Below are 21,363 nucleotides of genomic sequence, written 5' to 3' on the forward strand. Positions count from 1 at the left end.
TGGATTTACAAAGTAGCAAATGTCTGAAGTCCAGCTAAAAGGATTAATTAAAATAGCAATTTTACAAATGAATAAAGTCACTTAAAATTTCTGGTTTTTACAGTTTATCTCATTTTATAAGCAATGTCTTAGCAAGGGTGAATGAGGTATCCCTTTGAGAAAGCTCAAGATTTCATTACTTATAATGTAAAGTGTTTATATGAATAGCTGATGAGCCTCAAATATTTGGCTTCAGGAATGCTGAAGAAATCCAAGGTGTGAGCAGGTAAGGGAGGTATAGTGGGGGGGGGACCCACTCTTTAGTATCTGCCCAGGGTCCCAGCGAGCCTAACACTGGCCCTGTGCACAACACTTTCAAAAGACAAGCCTGGGAACTTAAATTCATAACTTTGCTCAACACAAAGCCATCGACTCAACAGAGACACTGGATTTATGGTTTATTACAACAATCATAAGCCACTACCAACTACCTCTCTTCCTTTCCCCCTTACAACTAGAGGTATGTCAACAGGACAATAATGAATGTGTTTCCAGCCATTCAGTTAACTAAATTGCTTGTGAGGGTTAAAACCATGAACAGTGGGTCCTAGAAAGTCTCCAGAAATGCTAGGGAAGCAGGAAATGAGTTGACAGGAAGCTAGAAGAGCCAATGAAAACAGAGTGTGGTTTTTGAATTGGAAGAAGTGATGTTCCTGTTCCAGTCTGTGTGTGATCAGAAGAGAGTTGGGAGATATGAATTGAGCCATGGAACTGCCCATGGAGGATCCATCTACATCCATTCCTAAGAATGGACTAAACCTTGGAACAATGGATATGTGAGTAGAACAGGGTAGGGATGTGAACAATAAGCAAATGCTTCTCATATAGTCGACAGGCTAGTCGACTAGTCGTTTCCCCTTTCCTTACTGTCTCCAACAGAAAGAGGCAGCAAGGGTGGGGAAAAAAAGGAAGGTGCTTCAGAGCGGCAGCGTCATGTGGCACCTGGGGCTCCAGACTTCACGCAGTGCTGCCGCTTTGAAATGCTGTGTGCGACCCGGGCTGAATGGGGGAGTCCCAGCTGACCGGGACCCCAGGCTCCACACTGCACTGCTGCTTTGAAAAGTGCATTAAGCCTCCCCATGGTGTTTCAAAGAGGCATTTGAGGTAATGGCTCAAATTATCTATGTCTCAGAAGGTTTATTATCTGTGAAAGCAAATCTCTCTTAATTCAGTTAAATGAGACTACCCCGATCTCAATATCTTCAGCCTAGAGATGGGCACTGAAGTATATGCTGCTCTATGAACAATGTGGGGCTTCCTGCTATAAATTCAATCACAATTGTGCAGTAGCTTCAAGGGAAATAGGCATTGGCTTGCCCCCAAAGCCCAAGAAAGTCAATAATTAGAGGGTTATATAGGCTTCTCATTATGTGATTGACATTGTCATTATTGGTTACAAATGCCCCCAAAATGCCAAACCACCCAGGCTTGCAATAGCACTATTAAAGAAGGGCTTTATGACGTACTCGTATTCTACAGAACCTAAGCCTTTATTTCAAACAAACAAACAAACAAACAAACAAACAAACAAACAAACAAACAAACAAACAAACAAACGCAGCAAGTTTCTAGCCATCACATCTGTAGGGATATTCTTCCAAATGTGAATGAACTAAATACCTAATTCTGAAATCAAATGCACAATCTAAGCAGTTGAAGACACTGTAAAATGGGAGTTGTCTTCTGATTTTTGTAAAGGTTTGTAATATTTTTTAAAATTTAAATAATCACAATTTTATTATCTGAACACGGATGAGAGTACTGTGTATACATAGTATCTTTCAAATAAGGCTAAGCTTTTGTTACAGATATGCTTAGTAAAAGTCAAGGATAGGTCATGATGGGCAATAAGGAAAATTTCACCAAGTCTATTACCTGCCACTGATTTTTATTAAAAACATCCATGACATAATGGGAGAAGAGTGGTAGATGGGCAGCTTCAGTGGCTGGAAATTCCAGGGCCCCAACCAACTGTGGGGGTTCAGAAGTCCAGGGTCTACTTCTGCCTGCAGCTGGGAGCTGTAGGAGGACCTGGCCAGTAGTTGCAGGGTCTCCCTACAGTCGCTCAGAGCCTCCCCTCTGCCTGTAGGGGCCAGGAACAGTGGTGGTGGTGGGGGGGTCTCCCTGCCACCTATTAAGCCTGGAAGCCAGGGGGTCCCTCCCACACCTATTGCAGCAAGGGGAAAATGAGGTTCCCCAGTCCACAGTGGTTGGGGGCTGCATTGGGATCCTGCTGTGGCAGTGGGACCCTGTGGCTATCTGGGGGTTGATGTCATGGAGGTCTTTGGAAGTCCTGGATTCCATGACTTCTGTAACCTCCTTGACCAAACCATAGCTTTACTCAGTGTTCCCTCTATTCTTTTCCATCCATGTGCAGATTTCTTCCATCCACGTAATGAACATTATTTTATGTGCACTGAGGTAAGTGTGAACGTGCACCACCGGTACAAACAAACAAATAAACAAACAAACAAATCTAGTTATGGGTGCTCTGCTAATCAGCTGGGAAGCATCTGAATCTCTCCTGAGTGGCCATACAAGTGCACAGCTTATAGGGAACACTGGCCTTAGTTATAAATAATGAGGACTATATTTAACACTCTTAAGTTTGCAATAGCACAGAAATATGAATCCAAGTAGTTCTGTACAGTATATCCAGGTGTCTTTAAAAACCAGGAGAAACTACTTTCTATCAAATGAAGATCCCCTCCTATTTACATTTTACATTTTTGCTTAAATTAGTACAACAATATGTTATGTCTAACTTATATGAATAAATCCTAGATATTTCAGAGTTAAAGGGGAATTTATAAATGTTGATGTGATTTAAGAACAAAGGTTTTCATAGAATCATAGAACACTAGAATTGAAAGGGACCTCAAGAGGTCATCAAGTTCAGTCCCCTGCCCTCACAGCAGGACCCAGTACCATCTAGTTCATCCATGATAGATGTCTATCTAACCTGCTCTTAAATATCTCCAGAGATGGAGATTCTACAACCCCTCCAGGCAATTTATTCCAGTGTTTAACCACCCTGACAGTTAGGAAGTTTTTCCTAATGTTCAGCCTAAACCTCCCTTGCTGAAGTTTAAGCCCTTTGCTTCTTGTCCTATCCTCAGAAGGAGAACAATTTGTCTCCCTCCTCCCTGTGACACCCTTTTAGATATCTGAAGACCTCTATCATGCCCCCTCTCAGTGTTCTCCTTTCTAACTAAGCAAGCCCAATTCCTTCAGTCTTCCTTCATAGGTCATGTTCTCTAGACCTTTAATCATTCTTGTTGCTCTTCTCTGGACCTTCTCCAATTTCTCCACTCCCTTCTTGAAATGTGGTGCCCAGATCTGGACACGATACTCCAAATGAGGCCTAATCGGCGCAGAGTAGAGCGGAAAAATGACTTCTCGTGTCTTGCTCACAACACTCCTGTTAATACATCCCAGAATCATGTTTGCTTTCTTTGCAACAGTGTCACACTGTTGGCTCATATTTAGCTTTTGCTTCATTATGCCCCCCTAGATCTCTTTCTGCAGTACTCCTTCCTAGACAGTCATTTCCCATTCTGCAAAGTGGAGTACTTTGCATTTGACCTTATTAAACTTCATCCTATTTACCCTCAGACCATTTCTCCAGTTTGTCCAAATCATTTTGAATTATAACCCTATCCTCCAAAGCAGTCGCAACCCTCCCAGCTTGGTATCATCTGCAAACTTAATAAGCATACTCTCTGTGCCACCATCTAAATCATTGATGAAGATATTGAACAGAACCGGTCCCAAAACAGACCTCTGCAGAACCCCACTTGTTATGCCCTTCCAGCACGATTGTGAACCGTTAATAACTAATCTCTGAGAACAGTCATCTGGCAAGTTATGCACCCACCTTATAGTAGCCCCATCTAAGTTGTATTTGCCTAGTTTATTGATAAGAAGGTCACACGAGACTGTATCAAATGCCTTACTAAAGTCGAGGTATACTACATCCACTGCTTCTCTCTTATCCTCAAGACTCATTATCCTATCAAAGAAAGCTATCAGATTGGTCTAACATGATTTTCTTTTTATAAATCCATGCTGGCTGTTACCTATCACCTTATTATTTTCCAGGTGTTTGCAGATGAATTCCTGAATTACCTGCTGCATTATCTTTCCTGGCACAGAAGTTAAACTGACTGGTCTGTAGTTCCCTGGGTTATTCTTATTTCCCTTTTTATAGATGGGCACTATGTTTGCCCTTTTCCAGTCTTCTGGAATCTCTTCTAACTTCCATGATTTTTATGAAATCTAAAATGAATCAAACATTTTCGAGAAATAAGTAATACTGTTTTACATATTTATAATCTGTACAATATTCTATGATTTAAGGGCCAGAATGCAGCGGGTGAGTTGGACATACTAGTTTATAATAAACAGGTTGCTTCCTCATTTATGTAGTTTTCTGAAATACTGAAGACTCAAACTCAACCACACTAAACCAAAACGGTGAGAAACAGTGAAACTGATGAGACTGGGCCATAGTTTCAATGTCTAAATGACAGAAAATGAAATGGAAGAAGTAAACACGGATGGTGAAAAGTATTTTAAAAGTAAAATTTATTTCCAGGGCACGAAAGGATTATTTAAAAAAAATGTACTGGGGCTGACTGATATTGAACTGACACAGATCAATGTATTCCACTGACTTCACTTGGACACTGATTTATAGCCATAGATGATCTGGGACTTCAGGTTTTTGGGTATGACTGGGTTTTTTTGGGGTGGTGGTGTTCTTTAAGGCCTATACAGTCTTATTTTACTTTCTTGTGACTATTATGTAAGCATTTTAGGAGGGAGGGGTTTTTTGTTACCAAATGTGCAGTAATGACATGAGTTTCAAGTTCCAGCTCTAATCATTAATTTTGTTGCTGGTATGGGTTCATGTTAGACTGCCAGATATATCATTGAGGCAAGAGCCTCAATGCTATTTGAAGCTGTGTGTTGTCATATGATAGTTGAAGTACCATGAAATGATTAATAATAATCATGTGTGTCCTGAAAGCAGACCTCATGTAGCATTCCATGATAATAAAACTTCAGTTAGTTACTACAGAGTATAGTGCACATCTGATGTCCAATATCTATAGCAGAGTATCCCCACAGAAACACAAGATGGCTTCTGAATGTTTGCTTTTCTTATCTTTCCCCAGGTGGAAATATTTTCTTCCTTCTCTATTTGTCACTTGGGAGCTGAAAAGAATGTAAAAAGGACTATTGGGGTGTGTCTACACTACAGAGTTTTGTCGACAAAAGTGGACTTTTGTCGATAAAACTATACCTGCGTCTACACTACCGCTGAGTTCTGTCGACATAACGTCGACAGAACTCAGCAGTTTTGTCGACGCTGGTAAACCTCATTTTACGAGGCATACGCCTTCTGTCGACAGAGTTTCTGTCGACAGAAGGTGTTATTGCATGTAAACTGTCCTTTGCGTCTACACTACCAAGTCGACAAAGCAGCTTGCTTTGTCGACAGAACTGAATGTAGTGTAGACGCTCTTTGTCGACAGAAGTTTTGTCGACAGTATCTGTCGACAAAACTTCTGTCGACAAAAGCCTGTAGTCTAGACGTACCCTTGGTGGGCACTGTTCGCTGCACGCCTAAGACTACTGTCTTTTGAAGCTAATTTTCTGTGTCAAAGACAAGTTGGCAGCTCATGTTAATTATTGAAGCTTTTTTAAATCAAGGATGCTGGGACTGCAATCTTTAAATGTCAGTAATTTGATGTTTTGTATCCCGATCTGCTTCAATTATTTGCACAATTAAGAGCTTTGTCATTCATTACCCATCTACCCTTCAGCAACATGAAAGGCATGTGCTAGGACACAATTTGTATCTTGTCTTTGCTGCACATGTGGATACTCTAACTGTATTTATGTGAGCTTGCCACTATAACAATAAGATACTTATTAATAATCAGGTACAATTCAGAGGATAAAGAACAAAAGCCAACAGGGAACCATGACAGTGCTCTGGCTGGTGTTTTTCTCTGAAATCTAAATATATCAGAAATAAGACACATTCAAGCTTCACCAGCCTAGGGTGGGAGCCTCACTCTGAACACCCTTCCATCCAGCCCTCTTCCAGTCTTACTTGCCAACTGCAAAACAAACGTTACAAAAAAGTCTTGCTTGTTGAAATATTGAGACAGAAATGAAATTCCACATGCTAGTAGTATTTGAACGGATTGTTATCAAATCTTGTCATTACAAATAAATGCAGTTTGCTTGTTAGTACAGCAACAATGAACTGTATAGGTTGTACCTCCAAAATCTGGCCCTCTGTAGTCTGGCAACATCTGTGGTCTGGGAGGACCACAGACCTCCTGAACCAGAAAACCCAGGAGCCTAAGGGCAGAAGGGCCAGCCAGCCAGGATATCAGGGTAGGCAGCCCGGCTGGGGGCAGCACAAGACCAGGGCCTGAGCTCCACAGCAGCATCCAGCACCCCCTGGGAGGGCAGGGCTGAGTCCAGAGCCCTGTGGCCACACGGGGCAGAGTCCCTGCAGCAACCCCTAGGAGCATGGGGCTGAGACCAGAGACCCATGGCTTCCCCTAGTTGCTTGGGGCTAGGGCTGGAGCTGCTGTTGGCTAGGGCACCAACCCCGCAGCTGCCCCCCTACGCATGGGACTGGAACATCGTGGCATGAACTGGAGCCTGTGCTGCCCAGGGAGCCAGCAGTAGCCAGGTTGGGGTGGAGAAGGGTGAGGCAGGGTTCCCTGCTGGGACAGCCTGCCAGTAGCAGGTAATGAGCTTGGGGGCCAGTGGCAGGAGACCTCCTCTGATCCGGCAAATTCTCTTGTTGCCCAACGATGCCAGCCCAGGGAGGTCCAACCTGTAGTAAATTTAACCTGGATCCATAGTCCAGGAGCAGACTGGACTTTACTCTCAGAAGGGAAGCTGCTTTCTGACTTTATAAAAAGGGCATTGACAAAACATTTCCTAGTGGATTATCTTACATGACATGCTACTGCAGCTATAGGAAAATCTGGAAATAGAAACAAAACTGAAAATGGTAGGCATAATTTCAAAAGAAAATCCATGCAGCTTATTTCAGATCCATTTTACAAAATGGGGTTACTTACCTGTAACTGGAGGCTCTTCAAGATGCACAGTCCCTATCGGTATTGCACATGTGGGTATACATGTGCCGCATGTGCGTGAGACCAGAATTTCTTCCATGTAGTATCTGCTGGCCTGCACCTGTACCTTGGGTCTTCTTGTGCTCAGTATCAAGAGTATAAGGGGAGTTATGGACCAACTGTCTCTTCAGTTCCTTCTCTACCATGAATGTAGTCATGATTCAAAGTAGAGGGGAAGAGGATAGGTTGTGGACTACAGATAGGGGCCATGCATCTCAAAGAACCTGCAATTACAGGTAAGCAACCCCCATTTCTTCTTTGAGTGCTAGTTCTTATATATGTTCCACACTGGGGTGACTGAGAAGCAGTAATCAAATATCGTACTGTGAGGATGTGCAATTCTAATAGTTGTGTTGGCAGAAGAAGCCTGTACCAAAGCATAATGCTTTATGAAAGCGTGGATGGAATTCCAGGAATTCCAGGCCTTACAAATCTTCACCACTTTTCAAAGAGTTGCTACTGAGATTGCCTATGCACTAGTGGAATGGGCCCTCAGCCCATCCAGGGGAGGTAAATGTGCTGACAGCAAAGGAAGATACAGGGAAAAATCCACTCAGAGAGGCTCTGAGCAGATACCATTTGTCCCTGTATTCACATTGCTATAATAACAAATAGTCTCGGTGATTTTCTAAACAGATTTGTTCTTTTAAGATAGAACACCAATGCTCATCTGACACAGAAGATAAAGCTGTTATTCTCACTGGAGGCATAAGGCTTCAGGAAAAACAGGAGTAAGTGAACTGATTGGGTAATGTGGAACCTGGAAATTACATTCAGCATGAACTTTGTATGGAGGTGTAAGGATACCTTCTCTTTATAAAATGTGTTGTGTGGCAGGTCGGCCAGGAGAGCTCTCAGTTCACCCGCCCTCCTGGCCAATGTAATGGCAACCACAGAGGCAACCTTTAACATAGCAGGTGAGCTATCAAGTATGTGTCCAATAGTTTCAAAAGTGGCCCAGTAAGTGCTGAAAGTATGAGATTGTGACTTTGGTTTCACTGCTGGTGAAAAGATACAAGTCTGGCCCTTTAGGAATCTATTTGTTCCTGGATGAGCAAAAACAGAATAGCCATCCACTGGAGAGTGGAATGCACTAACTGCTGCTATGTGGACCTGTAGCAAGCTAACAGAAAGGCCCAAATGCAATGGCCTTGAAAGTGAAGAGGTAGATTAAAACAGCAGGAATACCTGCTGGCCCTGATAATAACTAGTTCTGATGCACCAGGTAGAAAAATGCCTCCATTTGGTGAGGTAAAATTTTTTGGGAGGATCTTCCCTGATGCACTTAAGAATGGTTTGAATGGCCTTCGAACATGAGCATTTTAGGTTTGATGACTATCCAAATACGCAAGTCATGATATGAAGAGCATCTTGGTGGGGATACCCAATACTGCCATTCTCTTGAGTTAGCAGCTCTAAGAAGGGCTGAATGCTGAAGAGTTGCTGGACTGACGTCTGTAGGAGGTCTGGAAGCCAGAATTGTTTGGGCCAATTAGGTGCAATGAGAATGACTCAGACTTTGTCAAGATAAATCTTCTGTAGAATTTGTTGGGGTAGTGAGATTGGATGAAGGTATTCCTCAGATGCCTTGTCCAGGGAAGGAGAAGGGCAATGCCCTTAGACTCTAGATTTTGTGCTGTCTTGGAAGATGAGACACTGAGCTTCTTGTTTACTTGGGAGGCAAACAAATCCCAAGATGGCATTCCCAACTAAGTGAAAATGCTGTCCAGCACCAAACTATGTATCTTCCTTTCATGATTGGTGGCAAAGTGCCTGATGGGATTGTTTTCCAATGAGTTCTGAGCACCACAATGGTAAGTCAAAGATATCATTATGTAGCTCCAGATACACCAGGTATAGAAGTTGATGGCTTTTATACACAATGAGAAGGATCACACCTCTTCTTGTTTGTGTATGTAGAAGATGGTTGTCATGTTTTCCTGACATTAACCAGACATATCTAGATCATATGAGTGGTAGGAATGCACTGCAGACCTATCTGACTGCTCATAGTTCCAAGGGATTGATTTGTATCCTGATCTGTCAAAGTGACCGTGAAGCTTGAATCATATGATTGTCCATGTGGGCTCCGCAGCATAGGAGGTACGTACCTATGATTATGGTCACATAGGAAGTAGCAGGCAGGAAATTGGTTCTAACCCACATGTGTTTCAGATATGTTCACCAGATGAGAGAAGCCCTGATCTTGATAGAGACTGGCAATTATGTGTTCATGCTGTCTGTCTGGCTTATTGACCTAATACTGACCTAAGCCAGGCTTATAGTAAATAGAGATATAGTTTGGCAAATGGTGTGATGTGAGTTCACAAGGCTATGTGGCCCAGCAGAGAGAAACCTGGATTATTTGGGGTTTGTGAGTGATTTGGTTTATCACAGTGTTCATGGCATGAAATCTGTAGGTACACTCCTGCTGCAGTCAACTTTGGGGTTGGCCCTATAAAGTCTATGAATAGTGTGGGAGTCGTAGGAGTCAGAGGAGACTTTTCCATGTTTAGACAGATTCCCAATGACACTGGGATACAGCGTAATGATAAAGTTGCTCTCTGGATGTCCAGTCAGAATCTACCTGTTAGAAGACAATTGCTCAAGTAAGTGAAGATAGTGGAGCCATTTTGTCTCAGTGGTGGCAGTACAGATGAGAGGACCTTCATGAAGATCCTGGATGCTACTGCCAGCCTCAAACAGGGTAACTTGAACTAGTATTTCTGTCCTATCAGAAACCTCAGGAATCTTCTGTGGGGTGGGTGAATGTCCTCATGAAAGTAAGCTTCTTTCATGTCAAGAGCCGTGAATCATGTCTTTTTTCCAAAGAGGGAATTATTGATGGTAGTGTATTCATGCAGAATTTTAATTTATGAATAAAAATAATTAGCTGAAGTAGGTTGAGAATGGGCCCCCATCCTTCCATTTCTATTCTATGAAATACTTGGAGTAGAGCCTTTTTCCTCAATGCTCTCGGGTCTGAGGTGGGAAGGAACAACAAATATTGCACTTGGTGGAGACGTGTACCTTCCCAACACAGTAAAAGTAGAAATTGCTGACTAAGGAGAGAAAATGAGAGTTAGCTTTTAAATCTTGGGATTCTGGGCATAGTCCTGCTCTCAAAAGTAGGAACGGAGAAAACACTAAGCTACATTAATTACGAGAATACCATAAAAATCAAGATAAAACCACTTACAAACTAAGTAGACTTATATTTACAGAGACAATGGCAGAATGAGGATAACTCCAGACACAGAGGATTCTGATTCAGGCCATATAGCTGTAAGTAGGAATTGGAGAGAGATTTGGTCTGCACCTTTCCTTACACTGCTAGTATTGAGCATGATGAAATCTGGGAGCCAGGCATAATGCCTAAATCACTCATATATTGAATAAAGACCAGCACTCAAAGAAGAATTTGTAGTTATTTGCATTAAACTCCTCTCCATGTTCCTGTGTGTACTGCACAGAAGGCCAGGTGTCCCCACAATATGCTGGCCCGCTCAGAGTGACCATCTATAATCCTGACGGCAGCAGATCTTTTAGGGTGGTGACATACAATTAAATGTTTAGTCAAGTAGAACTAAAGAGCACTGTGCAACTTACCTGATTCGAAACTGGCTGTACTTGGCTCTGAGTTAGAGATAATGGCAAATCTACATATGTATGGGCTTAAACATGGCAAAAGTCAACCAGATTGAAGAAGAATGGCTGACTTATGTACAAACATACAATTGAAACAATGTTCCTCCTTTAATGGGCCAATAAACCATTTTCTCTTTTGGACTGCACCACCACCATTTCTCATTTACACAATAAACTGGAATTGCACATTATATGCCAGCACAAAAATTAATTCCTTGAAAGAAGAAAGCTTCTAAATCACTGGTGTGGCTAGGTTTACATATCATCAAGTACAGTACTGACTACTAAACAGTATCACAAGCCAGTTTGCATGGTAATTCTTAGCCAACCCATTATTTATGATACTTTGCTACTTAACATTCCTAGATAGAATGCTAGCAAATCTATGATCCACCATGACCCACAAGGTGTCATGTCTTGAAATCACCAATATCCATTCTTTGGGTTAATGTTTTAAAATATCTGCTTGCACTAAAGCGATTAAGACATACAGAGTGCATTGGCCTGTGGCTTAATTTAAGCTGATCAATGTCTCTCTGCTGAAGAACCCCCAAAGGTGCCAAACCTGCACTAACCGTGAGGGGTTGCTCTGGAGCATGTTGACATACAACCCGATGAGTACATGTTCATCGGCCAGCCTGTCTGCAACATCGAGGCTGTACTGTAACCTGAAACAGGGTTGGGGGGAAAAAGGGTGTGATCCAGACAGACAGAGAGAAATAAACAGAAAAAGCAGGAGCAGGTAAGACTGTGAAATGGGAATTTAAGAATGAGCAATAAATGTTCTTAGAAAAAAACTAAAGAGCTGAAATTCTTATTTACTCTACTTGTTTAAAAAGATATAATTCAACTTGAATAGGCAACCGATCCTGCAAGATGGGTGGAACCTGCTAGAACATGCAGAACACCTTTAACTCCTGTTTAAGTCAAAGGAAGCTGAAGGAGCTTCAGCACCAGGAATGATCACAATATATGTTAGTCCTATACAGACAATTACTTTAAAGTAGTACAGCTTATGAAGCCAATTTTAATATATCATAGTGTATATATGTATTATAATCATTATATGGGTAATAAAAATAATATATGTAGAATATACACACACACACACACACACACGATTAACGGATTAAAATCAAGAGTTACGTATGTTTGGAAGTGTCAGATCAAGATAATAGGTATATAAACATATTCATTTAAACAAAGCCTACTTAGTTCAGTGGGTTAGTTAGGTTAAAGAAATACTGTAATTTTCTTGTGAAAAAAGTGTATATATTAAAAAAAGGGGGGGCAAGACAGAAGAATTTTTTTCTGTAGTTGTGTTAGTGCAAGCTACCAACATACTCTCTCTTTAACTTACCCTTTGCCTTTCAAGAAAGCTGGAGCAGCCCTAGCCAGCAATTTGTTCTGCTCTACTTCATTATTCTTGTAAGGAGAGCTAGTTAATAAGACAAGAAAACTAAGAAGAGGCTAAACAATGATGACTAAGTTCATTAAAGAATAGAGTCCAGGGAAATTCATTCAAGAGCCTTGAGCTGAAGCAAAATGTAGGCAGGTCCTAACAAGTTTTCAAAGAGAAATCCCACCAAAGGCAAGATTGAAACTTAGAATTATCCCACCATGGAATCCTCGGAATTTTGTTTGGGCAGAAGCTTGTTGAGGTTCTTCCCCCTCTCAACTATAATACCCATAGAAATAACCAAACAAAACAAGCTTCAACCAAAAATAGCTATTTGAAGATTGGAGTAGTTTCAGCTGAAGTTGACACTCACACCCCTGATACTGAATTTTAGCATACCGAGCATTTACAGTAGATGAGGAAAATTCCTCTATAACAGCCAGGGTATTCCTGGGAGGATTCCTGTAGAATTAACTTTTCTCTTTATTTGCCATTATTTGTTGGATCTCAGTGTGGAAGTAGCCAAGGAATATCTATATCTAACTGAATCTGTACTTCTGAGGATAGTTCCAATATACTTTGGAAAATGCACTATGTTCTTTTTCAGCCCTAATATATATTTGTTGTTTTTTCATTATAATCCATTTATCAGTCATGCTTTCTTTTTAGGTTTAAATATTTTAAGGGCCACAATAATTTTCTGATGTTGAAATGTCTGAATGCCTAGGGAAGAAAAGAATATATTGGATAAAAATTGAGAGATTTAAATCTTAGTACATTTCTCATGCTGTTGCATTTTTGGTGAAAGTTTTTTCATTTCTCTCTCCATTTTAATCAGTCACTAATTTTCTTTGGGGTCTGACTAGGCACATGCAGGCATTTTCTGACCAGAGACCAAAGTGCTTGTGTATGCTATTCAGAGGGTCAGCTACTTTTGATACATCTGAGTAGACAACATTCTGACAATCTAGACAGTAAAAATATCAATGGTACAACAAATTAATCATTCACTGAAACTGGTGTTATCACACTCTGCCATCACTCTAGCAGCTCCCATGTGAAGTCATCATTCATCAATAGTGTTTTCAAAGGATTACACTGAGGCTACGTCTACACTATGAGTTTTGCTGCAAGAGCCTATGCAAATGAAGTGCAGATTAGCATTTTCTCATTTGCGCTAGGGGGTTTTGCACAAAAACAAGCAGTGTGGACATTTCCTTTTTGCGCAAGATCCCTAAGGGGTTTTTGCGCAAAAAGGAAATGTCCACATGCTTGTTTTTGCACAAAAACGTCTAGCGCAAAAACGTATCGGAAGAGAGTATGAAAATGAAGCGTGAGAAAATGCTAATCTGCTCTTCATTTGCATTGCCTCTTTTGGCAAAATTTGTAGTGTAGATGTAGCCTGAAGGAGTGGCCCCAAGGATTCTAACTTCGCGGCTTTATTACAGTCTGAATGGGCTATAGACCAGTGTTTCTGAAAGTGTTCGGCAAAATCACTTTCAGAAACACATTAACTGGCTGCCTCGGTTTGTTTATTTACTGGCGCTGCAGCCATGGAGCCTCGAGGCTCCCATTGGCTCCGTTTCATCCTTTGCAGCCAAGGGGAGCCGCAGTAAGGGGTGGCCCAGCCCCATCACCTATTAAACCATCTTGTTAGTCTTTCAAGTGCTACATTTTTTCCTTTTGTTTTAGCAAGATCAGACTAACATGGCTACCTCTCTATTACTGCTCTAGATCAAGTAATTTTGCACAGCAGCAAAACTGTTTGCTATTTACTTATGTTTTTATACAATGCTCATCAGGGGCATTTATAAAGAACATAACGTAAGAATGGCCCTGCTGAGTCAGACCAATCCATATTGCTGGTTCTTCTGATGACAGATGGCAAACTTCCATATGCCATATGCAGTGTGGGACCGAGCCATACTTGCGCCCCGGGCAGCGGGCTCATGGCGCATCCCCGCCCCGGGCGCGCAGCGCTGGATTGACATGGTAAGGGGCACCGTGCCCTTGGCCGTGCGGCACATGTGTGGCCCTGCCCCCGGGCGTGGAGCGCCCCTTACCACTTCAATCAGGCGCCTCCTATATGTTGGCGCCCTGGGCAGCTGCCCAGCTAGCCCCAAACTTAATCCGGGCCTGGCCATATGGAAGTTATAGGCTTGGGAACATCCAGCATCCCTGACCATTTTGGCTAAAAGCCACTAATGGACATATCCTCCATGAATTTCTCTAATTCTTTTTTAATCATAATTTTGGTCTTCACAACATGCCCTGACAAGAAGTTCCACATGCTGACTGCATGTTGTTTGTTTTAAACCAGCTCCCTATTATGCTACTGCATACGGAGTTGATGTTTTCAACTAACCACGATGACTCAAAAAATCTTTTTGAGTGGTTACAGCTAATTTAGATCCCATCATTTTTTTGTGCATTACTTTGCATTTTTCTATCTTGAATTCTATCTGCCATTTTGCTGTACGTTCAACCAGTTTAGTGAGATCTCTTAACTCTTCACAGTTTGCTTTGGACTTAACTCTCTTGAGTAATTTTATTATCATCTGCAAAGTTTTACTGATCATTTGTGAATATGTTTCTCTCTCTCCATCTTGAAAACTGACAATGTATCCCTACCCATTGCTTCCTGTCTTTTAAACAGGCTAGGTCTACACTATGTGTTTTGCCGGAAGAGGCAATGCAAATGAAGTGCAGATTAGCATTTTCTCGTGCTTCATTTACATATCTTCCGATCCGTTTTTGCGGAAAACATGCAGTGTAGATGTTTCCTTTTTGTGCAAGATTCTTATGCCTCCGGGGGTTTTGCACAAAAGGAAAAAGGGGTTTTTGCACAAAGAGGAAACATCCCCACTGCATGTTTTTGTGCAAAAATGGATTGGAAGAGATTATACAAATGAAGCACGAGAAAATGCTAATCAGAGCTTCATTTGCATTGCCTCTTCCGGCAAAACACGTAGTGTAGACGTAGCCTTACTGGTTCATAAAAGGACCTTCCCTCTTATCCCATAATTTCATAGTTTGCTTTAAGAGTCTTCAGTGAGGGACCTTGTCAAAGGCTTTCTGAAAGTCCAAAAGTACTTTATCCACTTGATCATCTTGGATCACATGTTTGTTGACCCCCTTCAAAGATTTCTAATAGCTAGGGGAGGCATGATTTCCTGTTATAAAAGCATGATGACTGTTCCCAAACAAATTGTGTTCCTCTATGTGTCTTATAATTGTGTTCTTTATCACAGTGTGGCAGCTGAGACATACATCTGCCACCCACCATGCCACCCCTTCCTCCATCCACGCTGGCATTCCATCCCTTTCTCCAGGTTCCCACCCATGCCCTGCCCCTATTTGGCTTCTGCCCTCACAAGCGATGCTAAAAGCCGGTGAGGTGGGGAGGAATGCAGAGGGTCAGGCTGGGGCTGGGTTGCCTGCTGTTGCTGGTGCCAGTCCCTCCACTAACGTTCCAGGTCACACTGGACCCTGCGTCCCCTGAAGCATGGATCCCAGGGTGGTTGCCCTGGAACCATCCTGTGGACAAGGTGGCTCTGACTATTGTTTCAACAAAAGTTCCAGCTAACCCCTGAAGGCTACTACATTTCACACCCAATTATTGAAGAAAGATGCAATAAAAAGGACAGAAATGATAGCATACCACTTAACTCAAAAGATGAAGCATTCATCTATTATGGAAAACTAAACTCTCTGTTTTCATCAACTTTTCCACCACCACCTTTGCTAGTCATCATGACAAAAATGCATATGTGCACCAGCACTGCCCTTCAATCCAACTTTTTAAAACTAGATATCTGAGAAAGTTCAGGATGAAATTCTGGTTCTGCTGAACTCAACAAAACTTTGACGTAACTGGAGACAGAATTGCACCCAAAGGGCTTTACCGTTCACTGGCTCAGAGGTAAGAAAAACAGCACCAAAGCAATGACAGAGACCCCCACTTGCCCCTCTGGGACTTCTGGTTTTGAAATGCCCAAGAGCCCTACTGGGACTCTTGTACATTTCAAAAGCAGAACTGCAGCAGAAGCGGCACAAGCAGAGACTGCATCAGTCCCCACTCACACCATTTCCCGCTGTGCCACTACCTCTCTTACCCCCCTTGGAGATGGTGCTGGGGGGAACCAGCTTTTAAGCTAGAGATGGCATTCCCAAACACAAGACAGGTGTCACTTATTTCTGCATGTGCAAAATGGGTAAGTAGAGAGGCTAATTTGCATCTGTAGGGGACACTTTCGTGAGTGGCAAAATGCTAACTTAACCAGCTGACTATGGTCTTTAAAGGACCTTAGATCAGTTCAGCTAGAGAAAGTGCAGATGGACTCCACTTTGCCTTCACCCCTCCTCCCAACCCCAGACTCAGGAAAGGCAACAGGCAGAAGAATAAGTTATGTTATTTTATACTAGCTGAGAGCTCCATCCCCCACAGTAGAATTTTCAGCTGGCCAGTTAGGGCCACATTCTGGCACTTTGTGCCACCTTCACTCAGTGCAAAGTGGACAGAACATAGAGAGAGACCCCTTTGTTTCTAGCCAGCTAGTGCCTGGCCCTGCAAACACCAACACCCACTGAAAATCTGTGAGTGTGAAGTTGTTCATGTATTTAAGTGTTTGCAGAACAAGGTCCAGAGTTAGTTTCCCACCTATGTGAAGCTTTGATACAACAGGAAGAGAAAAAAATTGTAAAAAGAAGAAAATGTAATTGCAAAACCAGAGATAATGGCTATGGGATTTACGGGTAAAAGCAAACAAACTTCTAAATCTTTTTCAAGTCACTAGACTTCAAATGAGTTATGCCCCCACCCCCCATTACAGAGTCATATGTGTTTTATCAAACAATACAATACACAATGTTGCTATCACTTTCCAGTCATCTTGAAAATATTGGGTTCCGTGCTACATGTGCAAGACAAATATAAGACCTAGATATCTTCTCATGTATACATCTACTGAGAGAGATGAGAAGCTATCTAGAATGTGTATTTATCTGGCACAGATATCTTCATACACACACACCTAATTTGCTTTTATAAATTTAATAGAAAAGAGGCTGCCCAGGGTATGTCAGCATAACGAAGCAGGAGCAACGGTGAAAGTTGTGAAATCATTAACTACTGTATTTCCAGTAAATATGCACATGCTTGAGAACTCCAGCATGCTGTGTGTTTCACAGTATATTTAAAACACTGACTACAAAAACAGCATTTGCTAAGAGAGGAAAATGAGACACCAACCTATGATTTTGCACAAAAAGGAGAAGGTAAAATCTCTAATTCTGAGCAGAAGTAACCTAAATGATCTAATCTCTACACAAATAGCATCATTTTTAGGTTGTACACTTGAACCTCTTTAGTCTGGCAACCTTGGGACAGATTATGGAAATTTTCCAGACCATGACTATTCATGTATACTTTTTGTTTTGAAGGTGAAAATAAAAACATTTTGCAAAATACTGAATTTTTATTACACATGTAACATAGACAGCAATAAACATGGGATCTGGGAAGGAGGCTGCAGGAGTGCCTGGGGGTGGAAATGCAGGGTCTGGGAAGGAGGGAGGGTGCGAGAGGTGCAGGGTCTGGGTTTGAGGGGATTGGGAGGCACTTACCTGGCACCCTGCTCCTAGGGGCACATGTGGCTCCACACCCCACTGCTCCTCACTGCTATGGGAGCAGTGGGAGAAAAGCCTCCAGAGAAGCATTTTGCTGCATTGATGTTCCCCCCAGCTTGGGGAAGGGGGAGGAGCAGCAGCAGCGCAGAGACATTTCCTCCTCCCTCTGCCAGCGTCTAAACCACAGGTGTTCCCAAATTAGCGACACCCAGCTTATGGAGGTTCAAGTGTATTTAGATAGTGTCATAATCAGAATTTATAAGCAGGCTGATGGTTGGCCAATCTGACCAGAGGACATGAAAAAGGATTCCTACTCTGCTCTGAACAGACTGTCTAAAGACTATATGTAGTTCAAGTGGCCAAACCTCCAAAAGGAGGTAATTTAGACATCACCAGTAGCCAATATAGCTCAGCCTAACCTTTGTGTGTGTGCATGTACAAGTGAGACATTGACCTCATCTGCCCCAATTCCTTCTGCTGAGGGGAACTATCCAACACCTTTTATATCCTGTTTGGAATTAAAAAGAGGCTCCTGCCATTATGACTCAACAGTAATTACCCTGTGACTGCATATAGGGTTTGGGCATCATGAAAAGTTTTTGTGTGACACACATTTGCAGCTAATTTAATGTTAATGATAATCTGTTGACCAGGTCTCATTCACATCATCCTAAATATTTAAACAAGAAACAACTTACTGGAGAAAAAAATGTAGATAATCATTCTTATACGTGCCTCTTCCCCAAGCCCTATATATTGATAATTCTAGGGGAACAAATTAAATACAGAGAAAGAAAGAGAGAGCTATCGCATCCATCACCATGGTATCTGAACACCTTGGATCAGCACCGATAGACAGCAGATACAGTACAGAGCTACCCAAAGGGAAAATACATTTTAATTAAGTTGAAGCAGTGTTTGAAGTTATCTATCCTGAATTGGACAAGAGGCTCTGCAATGCCCAATTCACTTATTTTTACATTAAGCCAGGCATTTAGCTAATTGAATTTACATGGGTATTTCCCACTGTACATTAATATTTCCCTGATAACTGCACTACAATTGAAGCCACTAAATTGTTTTGCAGCCCTCCAGGTAGCCCCAGATCACAAAGAAAGAATGTTAGCCAAGCAAAGAAAATACAGGACTTGTGGTTTTAATTATTTGTAAGCTGGCGGAACAACTAATGACTAAGTTTGTATCAGAAGGTTATAGTTTTGTGCTTGGTTATTTGTATCCTATTTTAAAATATGGTATTTGAATGTGGATCCTGCACTGCACAAAGAAGTGTAAAAAACCACCCTGAGCACAGTTTATTTTTATATCTACCAGTGGTGCTTTTTGTAGCTATAAAACGTTTTTTATGTCTCCAATGACAGATTTTACAGGTAGCAGAAGGCCTCCTCCAGCTGTTGCTCTCACCTGGCCATTGTGGCCCAAACTAGGACAGTTTAAATGAACAAGGAGAAGCAGTGAAATTTAAGAGTGACTTTTATTGTGGGGTAGTTTAGAGAAACTATCAAACAGATCAGGTGGAAAAAAAAATACCAGGCTCAATCAAAAGCCTGAATCTGAACACTCATGAATGTTGAGAAAGCTTGATTATGAATCCAAACTTCATGGCTTGAACCCATCTCAAATAGCAAACAATGAAAAACATCCATTTTCTCTTTCAGATGTTCTTCCTCAAAGGTTTGCCCCTTGCCAATGCATTTTTCTTTGTCTCATTTGATCCAGCAGTTAGGATGATATAGTGATGAATGTATAATGCCACCTCCATTTCCATAAGCACAGGACTTTGTTGTTATACACTCAGGATGCAAGATGCCTGGGTGGATGGAGCACACTGAGAAGCTGGTTGTGACGAAAAATGCTTCAATACAAATATCAATCAAATAAAAATATTTGATACAATTGCAAAGGGAATACGGAAAATGTTTTTATAAAAATGATCTCTATTTGTGTGAAAATCTTTCTTCAAAGTTACCCAAGCTGTTGAACCAGTCCATAAAACAGATTAAAGCGATCACAAATTTTACCCTGGGGAAAACATGGCTCAGCTAGCTTTTAGGGATATTACGATCAACTAGAGAATCAATAATTAGTCTGAACAATTTTGATTGTGACATGAATCACCAACTATTTAGTATTAACCCATCAGACTTGCAAACAGAATTATAAAAACCTATTTTATGATGCATGATAGGAAAGACTGATTTTACCAGGGCAAGTCACAGAGGGGTAGCCGTGTTAGTCTGAATCTGCAAAACCAAAGAGGAGTCCTGTGGCACTTTCGGGTATGTCTACACTTGCACCCTCTTTCGAGAGAGGGATGCAAATGCAGACAAATTAAATCGCAAATGAAGCGTGGATTTGAATTTCTTGCGCTTCATTTGCATAATCGCGCACTGCTGCTATTTCAAAATACTCTATTTCGAAATAACAAACGCTGTGTGGATGCAGTTATTTCGGGAGAAAACTCTTTTTCTGAAATAACCGGTAAACCTTGTAGTACGAGGAATAAAGGTTATTTCAGAAGAAGGGTTTTCTCCCGAAATATCTGCGTCTACACAGTGTTTATTATTTCGAAATTGGGTATGTTGAAATAGAGGCTGTCCGCGATTATTCAAATGAAGTGCAGGAAATTCAAATCCGCGCTTCATTTGCAATTTTGCTTGTCTGCATTTGCATCCCTCTCTCGAAAGAGGGTGCAAGTGTAGACATACCCTTAACAGATTTATTAGGGCACTACAATTGATCTGATGACATGGGCTTTATCCATGAAAATTTATGCCTGAATAAATCTGTTAGTCTTTAAGGTGCCACAAGACTCCTTGTTGTTTTTACCAGGGCAATAATAACAAAACCTCCGAGGATGAGTGACAACACTATCATTGCTCTACTATGAATCAGGGGAAATGGTATTTCAAAAACTAGCATCTCAGCATAAATATTTTCTAATAGAAGAATAACTAATGATCAAGGACTGACTAATAATAGAGGTGACTATGCAGAAAACGACCTGGGAAACTAGTCTTTCTTGCCTGTCTGCACCACTTCCTTCTTTTGTACCAAGTAAAGCAAAGTCTCGTTCGGATTGTTCAAATGAGAGGGAACAGTGAAGAGGGGTGTGGTGGTCCAACTCCTGGTCCCAAAACAAAGCTCAGTGTGTGACTTCAGTGAAGACTCCCATTGACTTCAATGGAATTCAGATCACACCAACATTTTGCCAATGATGTCTGGTTGGTGGTTGGTTCCAAGTAGAGTACCCCACGGATTGGTTCTAGGGCTGGTTTTGTTCAACATCTTTATTAATGACCTAGATGAGGGGATGGATTGCATCCTCAGCAAATTTGAGGATGACACTTAGCTAAGGGGAGAGGTAGATACATTGGAGGGTAGGGATAGGGTTCACAGTGACCTAGACAAATTGGAGGATTTGTTGAAAAAAAATCTGATGAGGTTCAACAAGGACAA

At 41.6% G+C, this 21,363-nt stretch overlaps 1 protein-coding gene across 25 annotated transcripts in view; it reads right to left on the reverse strand.

Moving 5' to 3' along the window:
• DTNA (dystrobrevin alpha) overlaps nucleotides 1–21,363 on the reverse strand; it is a 343,774-nt gene that overhangs the window by 49,200 nt on the left and 273,211 nt on the right. For 17 of the 25 annotated variants that reach the window (XM_075920737.1, XM_075920736.1, XM_025180859.2 and 14 more), the window contains 2 exons: nucleotides 12,220–12,297; nucleotides 11,435–11,527 (listed from right to left, as the gene is read on the reverse strand). The exons of 4 other annotated variants lie outside the window; for them this stretch is intronic. In XM_075920737.1, coding sequence (XP_075776852.1) covers nucleotides 11,435–11,527; nucleotides 12,220–12,297 — 171 coding nt within the window. Of the gene's footprint in view, nucleotides 1–11,434; nucleotides 11,528–12,219; nucleotides 12,298–19,366; nucleotides 19,715–21,363 lie in introns of those variants that run through there. 4 more of the 25 variants (XM_025180858.2, XM_075920734.1, XM_025180851.2 and 1 more) reach the window with 2 other exon arrangements.

The sequence above is a fragment of the Pelodiscus sinensis genome, chromosome 2, assembly GCF_049634645.1.
Source record: "Pelodiscus sinensis isolate JC-2024 chromosome 2, ASM4963464v1, whole genome shotgun sequence".
Classification (NCBI taxonomy): domain Eukaryota; kingdom Metazoa; phylum Chordata; order Testudines; family Trionychidae; genus Pelodiscus; species Pelodiscus sinensis.